General features: G+C 35.3%; 1 protein-coding gene across 3 annotated transcripts in view; it reads left to right on the forward strand.

The window, feature by feature from the left end:
- The first annotated feature begins 362 nt into the window (after nt 1-362).
- LOC149218424 (mediator of RNA polymerase II transcription subunit 15a-like) overlaps nt 363-13,458 on the forward strand; it is a 261,002-nt gene continuing 247,906 nt past the window's right edge. The window contains exons 1-9 of one of the 3 annotated variants that reach the window (XM_089383970.1): nt 363-648; nt 2,211-2,322; nt 2,651-2,768; nt 2,950-3,621; nt 3,858-3,928; nt 4,495-4,569; nt 5,043-5,297; nt 5,864-5,938; nt 6,243-6,497. In XM_089383970.1, coding sequence (XP_089240096.1) covers nt 593-648; nt 2,211-2,322; nt 2,651-2,768; nt 2,950-3,621; nt 3,858-3,928; nt 4,495-4,569; nt 5,043-5,297; nt 5,864-5,938; nt 6,243-6,497 — 1,689 coding nt within the window. In that variant the 5' untranslated portion in view covers nt 363-592. Of the gene's footprint in view, nt 649-2,210; nt 2,323-2,650; nt 2,769-2,949; nt 3,622-3,857; nt 3,929-4,494; nt 4,570-5,039; nt 5,298-5,863; nt 5,939-6,242; nt 6,498-13,458 lie in introns of all 3 variants that reach the window. The other 2 variants (XM_089383968.1, XM_089383969.1) reach the window with 2 other exon arrangements.

The following is a 13,458-nucleotide window of genomic DNA, read 5'->3' on the forward strand; positions in this document are numbered from 1 at the left end:
AACAAGAGAGTGGATTCGGAAAAGGGGTTTTTGACGATTTGATTCCAATCTCAGTTCCGTAATCCGAGGTCACAGGTTTTCTTATACGGCGGTTGTTTCTTGATTGATTACTAAGTCCACATCATTCTTTTGGATTTTCATTCATTCATGTGCTGCACCACTAGCAGACAGCAATGATACTACGATTTATATGTCCGCGTCATCGTAGCTTTTAATTTTTTAATTAGCGTTTTGTGATAGATACAACTTTCGGCAGTGGTCTATAATGAGACTTTTTAAAAAAAATTTCGGTGGGTTTTCTCGGTCAAAATTTGGCAGCAATTTATTGGAATGGTAAGTTTGGTCTTAGGGGTTTTTCAGGGTGGTGAATCCAAATATACAGTTAAAAAACCATTTTAATTACAACAAATCAATATTTAACGTCAATTTATTCCGTCGAATTCCGTAACCAGAATCTCCAAACCAGACCACTATTAACACCCAGGCACGCACCGCTTTTATCCGCTTTAATATTGCTGAAAACCACGCACCCTCACCCCAAACCCTCTGCACAGCACTTCTTTCTCTTCGGTTTCCATAGCTGGTGAGCGCCATGGAGATCAACAACTGGAGGAATGAGGAATCAAGGCAGAAGATCGTCAATAATATGTACTCATTCTGCTCACAACACGCATCTCTCTCGTTTTTTGGTTTGGTTTTTTTATTTGGGTTGTGGTGGATATTTCAATATAGATTTGGGTTTTTATTGATTAATGATAGTTTAGGTGACCTCAATCAATCCATAGACAATCTGCTTATGATTGTGGAATTTTAAATAATGTTTGGTTGGAAGGAGGGTGGTCTCTGGTATACTGCTATTCAATAGGATCTGGTCTTGCCCTTTGATAATACCAAATATCCCCAAGCCTTTGTTGGTGAGCTCAATGCATTCATTCACCCTGGGAAAGGATTATTTTGTTAAAAAGCTTGCAAGGAACGTTGGTCGGAGGGCATCTATTTATTAGATCCAAGTTTCTGGGACATCTTTTTTCCAAAGACATAAAGAATATGCAATTTTCTCATCTTATAAATCAAATGGGCCAACACCCATATGAGCGAACTTTCTTTCTTCTGGACCTGCAAAACATGCTTAATGGGCTTTTATCATTCACCCCATTTTGAGATGGTTTTGATAAATGCTTTGTTGGGGATTCTTTAGCGAGTTCGGAGGGTCATTAAAACTGGTATGAACGAAACAAGATAAACTGCGATGATATCAAAATTTCTGGGCAAGCAGTGTGACCCCTGCAAGCCACAGTAACGTGGGTGCCTAATAAGCATGATGTTATGATTGAACCTTAAACTTTCCCAGACCACAATAAAAAATCACAAGTTTTCTACTGATATAAATCAGAAGTTTTCTACTGATATATGCTCTCTGGTACAAGCGAGGTTATTGTTACATCTGATTTATAAGCCACGCATATAATTTCGCAAGTAACTGTGATCAAGCTGCAAATTAGAATTTTATTTGTCTGATCATCTAACCACAGAGATAAACAATTTTCAATTATTTGCAACCCAGAATTCTTTAGGGACACATTGTTTAGCATGCACATAGTCCTGGAATTCAGCAATGAAATGTTAGATTGAAGTTACAGTACATAGCTGAATCACTGATTGTTGTTGCCTATGGATTACAAAGCCCAATAAATTACCTTGTCTGCTAATACTACATTGACAGGGAATTATTCTTTCTATACGTATTTGCAAGAGTGGTGTACCTGTAATTGATTAGAGGCTTAATGGGTTTTGGTTCTTCCAGCTTGTAGCAATTAGGGTATAATGAATAGTGAAGTGGGATTGTTGTTTGGTTCGAATAACAGGTCCAGTTGGGTTAATGTCGTGATCAATAATTTTTATGTTCTAGTTTTTGGACCAGGCATATCATACTTCTGTACCTTGAAAAATATACATCAAATTCCAAGCAATAAGCGGTATTTTCACTGAGAAATTGCTAATGCACGAATGGTTGGTGATCTACTTGAATTTGCTGCCTGAGATTTTGTTAATTCAATTTACCTGATTGGTCTGTGAACTCTGTCAAAGCTATATGACCTTATGCAAAGAAAGACCGGTCTTTCGAAGTTTGCAAAAACTTCTTGCAATTGGTTGGTTTGCTAATAGAAACCATGAAAGTAGGTTTATAACGCTATTTTTATTTTGTGCAGAACGGACACTCTTCAGAGACACATGCCACAGACGGGTGCAGATGGAATGAATGAACTGAAAAAAATTGCTTTGCGGTTTGAAGAGGAGACTTATACAGTCGCTATAAGTCAGGTGTGCTACTTCTCACATTGGAATTGCTATGACAGTTAGTTTTCTTCGAATGATGGTCCATTTTATCAAATTTTGTTATCATGAAACGGTAACTGATGAACTTTTTTCTTCAAATTTGAATCGAGGGTATCTTTCATAAATATCCTGTCTACGAATATTACCATGTAAATATATCTCCTTTCATACAATGTTAGATGCCATTGCCGTTTGAATACATATTGACATTTTACTGTGGCGTATCTATATATATGTATGTATTTATAGATATCTTGGTTCCGATGAAGGATTTCTTTATGGAGGATATTGATGTGCTCTTTATGCTTTGCAGCAAGACTATCTACGGAGAATATCTCTCAAGATGCTGTCATTAGAATCAAAAGCCAGTGGACCTTCGAATCATTTTCACGGTAGTTCTCCTGGTAACAACCAGAGGCCTCTAGATCTTGGTGAGGGCAATACAAAAAAGGCTAATCGGTTACACAGGAGACTGATTCGATTAGTTACATAGAACTCTTATGTCTTCGTCCTATATATCTGATGACGTTTCAAAAATATAAATTATTCTTAGCATTTTTCTAGTTTTATTATTATTATTTTTTTTCATTGCTTTCTACGTTCACATTGTAGGAGTTATGATGTCACGACTACAGATTAGAAATCAACAGCAAGCACCTGGAAATAGTCTCCCATTGACTGGGCAACCTCAACCACAACAACCAATGCTCCAACAAAATCTGCAAAATAGCATATTTGCAGGTGGAATGCCAACCTCAGCTGGTTTGGCACCTTCCTTGTCTTCGATTCCTAATGGTCTGCCACCTATGCAAGGAATGCCACATAATTCAATTAATATCTCAACAAGTCAAGTTTTACCTCCTCTTCTTGCAAGCAATCAGATGCAGCTACAATCAAGACAACAGCAGCACCAGCAACATCAACAACAACACCAACAACTTTTGGGTCAGCAAAACATGCAGCAGCAGCAACACCAGCATCAAATTCACCAGCTTTTGCAATCCAAACATCAGCAAACACAGCAGACATCATCATCACTATTACAATCACAATCCCAGCAGTTGCAGCAACAGTCACAACAGCAGCAGCTTCTCTCTCAGCTCCAATCTCAGACCCAACCATTGCAGCAACAGCCGCAACTGTTACAGCAACCAAATCCAATACAGCAAGAGCTGCAAAGGCTTCAGACAACTGGTGGTTTGTTGCAGCAGCAGCAGCAACCGAGCTCTATTGAACAACAAAAGCAGCTATTACAACCGTGCGGTCTGCCAGAGGGATCTTCAAGTAAAATCCACTCATCCGCTTCATTTGCATTTTATATCCTCTATTCCCATTCAAATTGTGGTTAAGGCTTTAATCAACTTTGATGATAGTTATCGACCATCTCCAGTCCATATCTGTAGGGCATATCTGACGTAATCTAAACATAGATGAAATATATCCATTTGTACATTCTTCTGATTTTTCATATCAATAAAACTGTGTTGTGGCCTTATATGGGGTAACTGTTGGCTTTCCAGCATCAATGGAATCATCAGGTCAAACTGGACAACCAACTGCTGCTGACCAACAAGAGAAGGTTTATCAGAGAGTAAGATTTTATACATTCTAATTCTTCTTAAAATTGCAATTTGGTTTTCAGCGTTGGTGTGGGTGTCTGTATCTTCATATTTTCACAATGATTGGTTTTCTATATGTCTGTCTAAGAGCTCTTTTTGTAAAGAATATTGGATTTTTGTTTGTTTGTTTGTTCTGGAGAGATACCGTGTCATATTCACTATTTAACTGTTCACAACCATGAATGAATGCAGCAATCCATAAGAGATGCCTTCACACTCCTAAACTACAAGCTTTTTTCTTGCCCTTCTTTTTCAATCTGAAATGCCTTGAGAAATCATTTTTTCTTCTGAAAATGCATCTTATATTATATTGTTGAATAATAAAGAATACATCAACATACATCTTTAAACGAAGCTGTGATTATGTAGATTACTCTTCCCTGTGTAAGTGAGGAGAGCAAACGTATCTGCTTGGCTCCAATCTTAAGGTAGTCTACATCTTTTCTGATGTAGAGTCTCTCGAGAGTGGATGCCTTGATAAATTTTTGGTGTTTCATGAACAATTAAAGTAATAGAAACTGTTATGTTCTTTTTGTAGCTACAAACTCTGAAGGAGATGTATTTTCCAGAGATAAAAGAATTGTTTACCAAACTTCAAACGAAATGTCAGCAGGTGTGTTTTCTTTTTTACCCTAACTACTTTGACTATTGTCTACTTAATAAAATGGCTTGATAGTATTATGAATATATGGCAAGTGAGACGTGAAATCATACACGTGAAGTAATCTAAATGATGTTGTCAGAGTAGGCTGGAGTTGTATTGACAATGCAATTCAAGTAGCCACTATTGATGGTGATAAATCGTTGCATTTCATGCCTGTGTTTGACCTGTTTCAAAAAGGAATACCAATAGTTCCTCGTATTCAAGATTGGTTTGTAACCGAATGTTTAAAAAACAAAATAGTAAACGAAGACATAGATGGAAGGAGTACCCTTTCTAATTCATCTAAAGAGGAACATAATATTTATAGGATCTCTCAAATAGATAGTATTTTTTCAAAATGGGATTTGTTCAAAACATATATGCCCTGGTTTCTATTTTAGTTCATTTTGGCTTGACCGCTCATAGAATTGTTTTTTTAGAAGCCCATGCAACCTGATCAAGGCGAAAAGCTTAAGCACTACAAAACTACTTTTCAACGTATGATGGCATATTTTCAAGTTCCAAAGGGCAGTATTCCACCAGGGTTTACAGAAGACAAGGTTGATGCTTTCGAGAAACAGATTCAAGCCATTCTGAACTCGTTTAAGCAGAGGAAATCTGCTCCACAACAACAACAGGGACAGCAACAACTTCCAAGCCAAGTTAACAACCAAGTGCAAGAGAAGGTTTATCAGAGAGTAAGATTTTATACATTCTAATTCTTCTTAAAATTGCAATTTGGTTTTCAGCGTTGGTGTGGGTGTATGTATCTTCATATTTTCACAATGATTGGTTTTCTATATGTCTGTCTAAGAGCTCTTTTTGTAAAGAATATTGGATTTTTGTTTGTTTGTTTGTTCTGGAGAGATACCGTGTCATCTTCACTATTTAACTGTTCACAACCATGAATGAATGCAGCAATCCATAAGAGATGCCTTCACACTCCTAAACTACAAGCTTTTTTCTTGCCCTTCTTTTTCAATCTGAAATGCCTTGAGAAATCATTTTTTCTTCTGAAAATGCATCTTATATTATATTGTTGACTAATAAAGAATACATCAACATACATCTTTAAACGAAGCTGTGATTATGTAGATTACTCTTCCCTGTGTAAGTGAGGAGAGCAAACGTATCTGCTTGGCTCCAATCTTAAGGTAGTCTACATCTTTTCTGATGTAGAGTCTCTTGAGAGTGGATGCCTTGATAAATTTTTGGTGTTTCATGAACAATTAAAGTAATAGAAACTGTTATGTTCTTTTTGTAGCTACAAACTCTGAAGGAGATGTATTTTCCAGAGATAAAAGAATTGTTTACCAAACTTCAAATGAAATGTCAGCAGGTGTGTTTTCATTTTTTACCCTAACTACTTTGACTGTTGTCTACTTAATAAAATGGCTTGATAGTATTATGAATATATGGCAAGTGAGACGTGAAATCATACAGTGAAGTAATCTAAATGATGTTGTCAGAGTAGGCTGGAGTTGTATTGACAATGCAATTCAAGTAGCCACTATTGATGGTGATCAATCGTTGCATTTCATGCCTATGTTTGACCTGTTTCAAAAAGGAATACCAATAGTTATGACAGTTTTCTATTTTAGTTCATTTTGGCTTGACCGCTCATAGAATTGTTGTTTTAGCAGTCCATGCAACCTGATCATTCCGAAAAGCTTAAGCAGTACAAAACTACTTTGCAACGTATGATGGCATATTTTCAAGTTCCAAAGAGCAGTATTCCACCAGGGTTTAGAGAAGACAAGGTTGATGCTTTCGAGAAACAGATTCAAGCCATTCTGAACTCGTTTAAGCAGAGGAAATCTGCTCCACAACAACAACAGGGACAGCAACAACTTCCAAGCCAAGTTAACAACCAAGTGCAAGAGAAGGTTTATCAGAGAGTATGATTTTATACATTCTAATTCTTCTTAAAATTGCAATTTGGTTTTCAGCGTTGGTGTGGGTGTATGTATCTTCATATTTTCACAATGATTGGTTTTCTATATGTCTGTCTAAGAGCTCTTTTTGTAAAGAATATTGGATTTTTGTTTGTTTGTTTGTTCTGGAGAGATACCGTGTCATCTTCACTATTTAACTGTTTACAACCATGAATGAATGCAGCAATCCATAAGAGATGCCTTCACACTCCTAAACTACAAGCTTTTTTCTTGCCCTTCTTTTTCAATCTGAAATGCATTGAGAAGGCATTTTTTCCTCTGAAAATGCATCTTATATTATATTGTTGAATAATAAAGAGTACATCAACATACATCTTTAAACGAAGCTGTCATTATGTAGATTACTCTTCCCTGTGTAATCTACATAATCACAGTTTGCTCTCCTCACTTACACAGGGTTTAAAGAAGACAAGGTTGATGCGTTTGAGAAAAAGATTCAAGCCATACTAAACTCGTTTAAGCAGAGGAAATCTGCTCCACAACAACAACAGGGACAGCAACAACTTCCAAGCCAAGTTAACAACCAAGTGCAACCTATGCAACCACAAGAGAAGCATGTTAATCCACTCCAACAGATGAATTTACAGCCTTCAGTTACTTCAATGCAACCAAACAGCGTGACACCTATTCAGCACAGTTCCATGTCTCTGTTACAGCAATCTGGTGGACAAACATCACACCAAAATATTCATACTACGATGCAGTCTGCCACCAATCTAAATGCATCGCAAGGAAGTGGTGTAACTTCCTTGCAGCAGAGTTCATTAAACCATCTTCAACATAATAATAATATTAATTCTCTTCAGCAAAATAATGCTCCTCTTCAGCAGAATAATATTAGCTCCTTGCAGCAGAATGGCATGAATTCTCTACAACAAAATAATATAAATGCTCTGCAACAACACCACCAAGTTCTAAAGCAGCAAGAAATGATGCAAGCACAAGCACAACAACTTAAGATACATCAGCGGCAGCATTTTCAACCTCAGTTGTTGCAACAGCAGCAGCATCATCATCTCCAACAGCAACAGCAGCAGCAGCAGCTTCAACAACAGCAGTTCCAGCAGTTACAACAGCAGAAGCAGCAACAAGCTGCTCAGTTGCAGGCACAGCTTCAGGCACAACAAATGCCGCAACTTCAACAAATAAATGAGTTGAGTAATGAATCAAAGACAAAACAGTCTGCTGTTAAACAAGTATTTATACAGCAACATCATCCGTTAAGTCAGCGTTCAGTTTATCAGCAGCAGCAGCAGCTTAAGACAGCGTCAGCACTTCCTGTTTCTTCACCTCAACTTCTCCAGGCTGCTTCTCCACAAGTCTCTCAGCAATCCTCCCCACAGATAGATCAACTTGAATATGGTCAAGTTGTAAAATGGTTGAATATGGTCAAGTTGTAAAATGGTTGATATTGAGTGCAGTGATTGTGCTAATCATAATGTTATGTTCTTCCATTATTTCCTAGTCTTCTTATAGGTCCTTAAGAAAAAACATTGCAATAGTTTGTCTAAATATATGATATGTTAAAAGTTGAGTGATGTTAGTGTATAAGTCAGAAGATATGCTTGTGTAACGAACAGGGTTTGTATACGCAGTGGAAATATTCAGAATATCTGAAATATGTAAATATCTGTTTATAGGAGAAATAATATATTCATATAAGAATGTTGAAATGTATAAGAGATGATATCTTGATTACAAATGAGGACCCATTTATATACCTAGGCAGGTGTTTTTCATGAAGGGTCATGTTCCTAGAGCCATGTCTTTTCAGTATACTAATTATTATTAACTATTAATTATTAATTATTTATATTTATAACATTGTTTCCTCCTTTAAAAAAGATTTATCCTCGAAGCTTATTGATGAAAATGTTTGATATATTTTTTTGTGTCGTAATGTCTCTTTTGTCTTTTCATCTTGTGAAACTCTTATTTGCGATAATATAAAACGATATGAACTTTTGAGTGTGGTACAAAATTGTCGCACAATAAAATGATCTAGCCATCCCAAATTAATCATCTGTGGAGTTTTGCGGTCATTGGAAACTTGGAATGAATTGTTATCATAACACTGGATTATGGTGACTTCGATATTTTTTGGAACATAAGTCACTTGTCTTTGGTCCGAGTGATATGGATTTCCAAACTGGTTGAGATGTCTACTTTTATGATTTGGGTGTCGATAAAGAGTTTTTGTGATATGATGTCCCCTTAACTTGTTTGTGGTGATTTCTTGATTTACTTGAGGTATTTGATTTCCTTCACGTATGGAAGTTGCTTGGTTAATCATTGGATCTTTACTTGAAATTTACATCGTTTGAACTGCAACATCTAAAGACATCTTCACTTCAATTGGATTTGGCTCATTCTGAGTCGTGATATTATTTGATCAGTGTTTGTTCCTTCTTTTCCAACTGAGATTCTTTCAATTGAAGACTTCAATGCTTCTTTTTGAATAAGTTGTTCTAACTTGTCTCTTAACGACTTTTCATCACTCTTAATCTTTCTTATTTGTGTAAGTAGGTTTTGATTATGATTCTTTAGACGTCAAAGTTCTTCTCTTTTTGAATTGTTGACATTATTCGTATTGTTTGTCTCATCTTCTAAACTTTTGATTTGTTCTAATAACCTTTGATTAAGATTCTTTAAGTACATGTAGTTGGAAATAATGATAAGATCAAAGAAATAAAAAAGAATGAAGCATATAAAGAGAAAAGAAGACACAATTCAACATAAGAAAGGAAGAGAGTCAAAATAGAGGAAATAAGAAGCAATGTAAGAATAAATAACATTGTATATTCAAAATTCAAAATTGAGAGGCATGTATAAGCAATGAATCCATGAAAATGACATCCCTAAGAAATGGCCCTTTTTAAATAGTGTCATTTTTATAATGAAAAGAAATTGGTCTTGATCCAATGTTTGCATAAGGGTTGTATTAGCCTTAAATGAAAATTTTAAATTGTAAGTACCAAAGTCAAATGTTGATTTAAGTCTAGATGAGGCAAGTATACCCCTATAATTTGAATGATGTATGGTTAGTGGTCAACCAAAACCATTTGATGTAATGTATGATTTGTGGCAAGTCAAAACCATTTGACCTCGTGTATGGTTGGTCGTAACTTAAAACCAATTGAGAATGTCATAGTTAAGGGTAAATAGATGTAAAACCTAAAGGATGTAATGGTTGAGGGTAAGCAAAAAATACCTAGAGTATGGTTACAATTAAGCAAAAGAAAACTCAGGATGATGGTGTAGGGGGAATGAAAAATGTTATGACCAAAAAATTATTGTTAAACCATGTATGAGAAAATTTGTCCTAGAGAACCAATGGATACAACAATTGGTGACCCATATATTCCGGGGATGATAACTTTTTATGTGGACTTCAAGAAACACAATGTTTATGGTCACAGGTACAAGATGTAAATTCAAGAATGAGGATGAAAAATGAATAAGACCAAAGAAGAAGATTGCAAAAAGAAAAAGATGAAGACAACACATTAAAGATGGATTAGAAGATAAAGATGAAAATTAGACCAATTGAAAAAACAGATAGCACTGATCAGATCACAAGTACCCGATCAGGGGGAATATCAAGGATTAACTCCTACTTGTGAATTATGAATAAAATCTATATTATATGATGGGTTTGTAATGTTGTGGAGGTCTAATCCTAGAAGTATATGTAAGAATTAAAGGTGAGGAGAAATCACATATGTTAAAGATGAAGATTGGTTGAGAGATTCATGGAGAGTTCATTGTGGAGATAGTATGCATATGGTTTAATTAAACATTTGAGTATGACATATTTGTTATGGTCACCTATTATTATATAAAAGAACCAATTGTACAATAGAAACACACATGAGAATAGTTGAATTACTATATTTTTCTCCTTCATGGGTTCCTTGTACAATCTCTTGGCGTTTCTTGCTTCGAGTATGCTTGTACGTATTTGATGTTGACTATTGAAGCTAAAATCCCAAGACGAAATAATAGCCATGATAGGCCAAATTTGGTTAAATTCATTTATCTAACCAATCTCAATGGCTCCACCTCCACTTGACATAATGAAAAGTGAATGCTAAAGTGTGTTTAGTACAAATACTTTTTTTTTAATTGAAACCGGAGAAACTTATATATAAAATGATGCATCAAAGTTGAACAACGAGTAAATAGAGATAATTGGCACAATTTCTTCAATAAACTAGGTAGACAAAATATGCCAAAAACAAATATTTACATATGTATAGTTATAACATTCTCTGTAGTTATAATTTTAGTTGGCTTATGTTATATAGGATATGTTGTCGAGAATTTTGTGAGGTTTTGTATTAGGCCACTATATATGTAGATTGATTCTTTTTGGGCATGAAAATTGTCAGTGAATGTTGCATATACTTGGCTTATTTATTTGGGGGAATACATAAAGATGTAACCACTTTTTTAAAACAAAAAAAAAAATGGTTCTTTTCTTTGCTGAAAAAAACATTCCAAAAATTCCTATAGGTATAGATTCTTGAAAAGTCATCTAATTTTTTTATAAATTTACAATATATAAAGACTAGTGAAAAAAGTGGCAGTTGTTGGCTTCATCTTATACCATGTTGGAGAGACAAGGATCTTGGTTGCCCATATCCATATCTTCTAACATCTGATGGACACTATCTTCCTGTTTGAGACCTTCTTGGGCTGAATTCACAAACATCCCATGGTTGGAGGAAATAAAGTGGGATCCTTCGCCAAGCTTATTAGCAATATTTCTCAACTTGGAGCAATTTCCTCCAAACATCATTTTTTTTGCTTGCGTTGAACCAAACTATTCATGAGCATTGCATTCTAAGAGGTTTATGGATGCTCATTTTCATGGAATGTAGTGGTCATTGAAAATAGCGAGGTTATATTTCTTTGGATGGATTCATAGCTTTTGAGCACCTCATAAAATTCTTGAGCTTCTTTATAATCCATCAATGAAGAATAAAATTTACACAAAAAGACCATGATATGAGTCCTAATCAAAGGTTCAGGGTTGTCTATTGGACATGCACTGTCACTTGAAGAAATTGACCAGAGCAGGGGTAAGAAACCAAACTTTCAAATTGTTAAAGAGTCCAACTTAATGTGCTAGAAACCAATCAGCGAGGGAAAAAATATCTAATTATCCTCAAATTGAGGACACCAAAACCTAGAACTATATAATAACAATCACCAAGAGGTGAACTGGATTGCATAATAACTAATAAAACAAACAAAAAATAAATTAATTAGAAAATAGATGACAATGTGTTGAATGTCCATTAATATTTTATTCACCAAATAAAGGCTCCACTACAAAAACCAAAAGTAAAGGGAAATCCCTACGAAGGATAATTTTAAGCTCAAAGTAGCTTTTCACTAAGCTATGTTACTCAAGTAATCTATGCAAAGGCTTCATTATCCCACCTGTTCCCTATTAAACTACACTACTATATGGTTTAATATGTTGGCTAATAGTTAATTCAATCATGTAGGAAGTGAGTGGGGACAAGTCCTTTTCTATCTTGATCACTTGCTTGAAATGGAATGATTGTGGTGCCATGACATATGTTGTGTAGTAATGGTGTGATGTGTCTCCATGATCATTAATATATAAAGATAAAGGTATGGCTTGATAAAGCATGTCCTCATTTTTTTGAAGGAACCATATGTCGAAATTAGTTGTTTCGTTGGCTAGAGAGTTAATTGAACAATTGTATTCCCTGAGAATCCAGAAGAAAGGACCTTTTAAATTCTTCAAACTTCCTTTTGAAGTTGAGTTATTAAGGACACTAATTATTTGAAGGAGTCTTTTTTTAAGACCATCGAGTTAATTATTATGCTTAAATTACCAATAGAAATCAATATCCTTATTCTAGGTTTATTTACTAAAAGAATACCTTGATGAAAGGGCATACATCTCAACTTGATTATTTGTGGAATTTCCTAAACCCCAAACAAAATTTGTTTCTAGATGTCCCTCGAGATTAATAATAATCCCTTCTCTTGCTACCTCTTTAGTATAGGTGCTACGACTAATATTAAATTCATTTGTTTCACCAATTTCAAACCATCCACCGTAGTCAAAGGTGGATGACAATGTGTTTAGTATAAACATTTTTTTTGTTTGCTAGCATGTTCGTGACTTGTAGGACTAGATTGTGATATAAGAAACTAAAACCCATGGGCATCTAATCCATCAAAATCACTCCAAGATCACACTTAGATTGGGCCACACCAACTCTTAACATGGCCTAATTTTTTTCGTGTCTCCTCTCGATTACCATGGGTTTCGATCCTTGGCGACCTTATAAAAAAACCCTCAAAATCAAATCACGTTGGTGGATTCGACATTTTTAGTATAAATTCTACGACTAATATTAAATTCTTTTTTTTTGGAGAAAAACACAGTAATTTTTTATTATGATAATAGGGAATAAAAATTACATTATGTAGGCACACCATGTGCATACGAAAACCTATGCAAAACATGACTTATACAAGTAGCATTCATCTGTCTAAGATAATTCATGAAATGAAACCCAAAGGTCAACAAACCCCAAACCACAAACCAGAGAGAATAAAAAACCTTTGGGCACGCAGGCCTATCAAAATCCCAATAGGGAGCAATGAATGTCACAAAAAGGTTGGTTGAATAACATTAAAAGAGGGTCAAAACCCAAACAACCGACAACAAAACTTAAGCGCTTATGAGCTTTCACAGGGGATAGAACCAGAGCACAACCCCCAGAAAATACCATAGAAACAAACACCAGCAAAGGACATCAAGGCCCGATGAAACCCACGACCATGACCCAATAGGAAAACCAACAAACCAATGCCAAAGATAGTCGCAGGAAGCATCAAAAGGAACATGGCAATG

This window comes from Pinus tabuliformis, chromosome Q (genome assembly GCF_031772625.1).
Source record: "Pinus tabuliformis cultivar Carrire ecotype Pingquan chromosome Q, CPIR1, whole genome shotgun sequence".
Taxonomy (NCBI): domain Eukaryota; kingdom Viridiplantae; phylum Streptophyta; class Pinopsida; order Pinales; family Pinaceae; genus Pinus; species Pinus tabuliformis.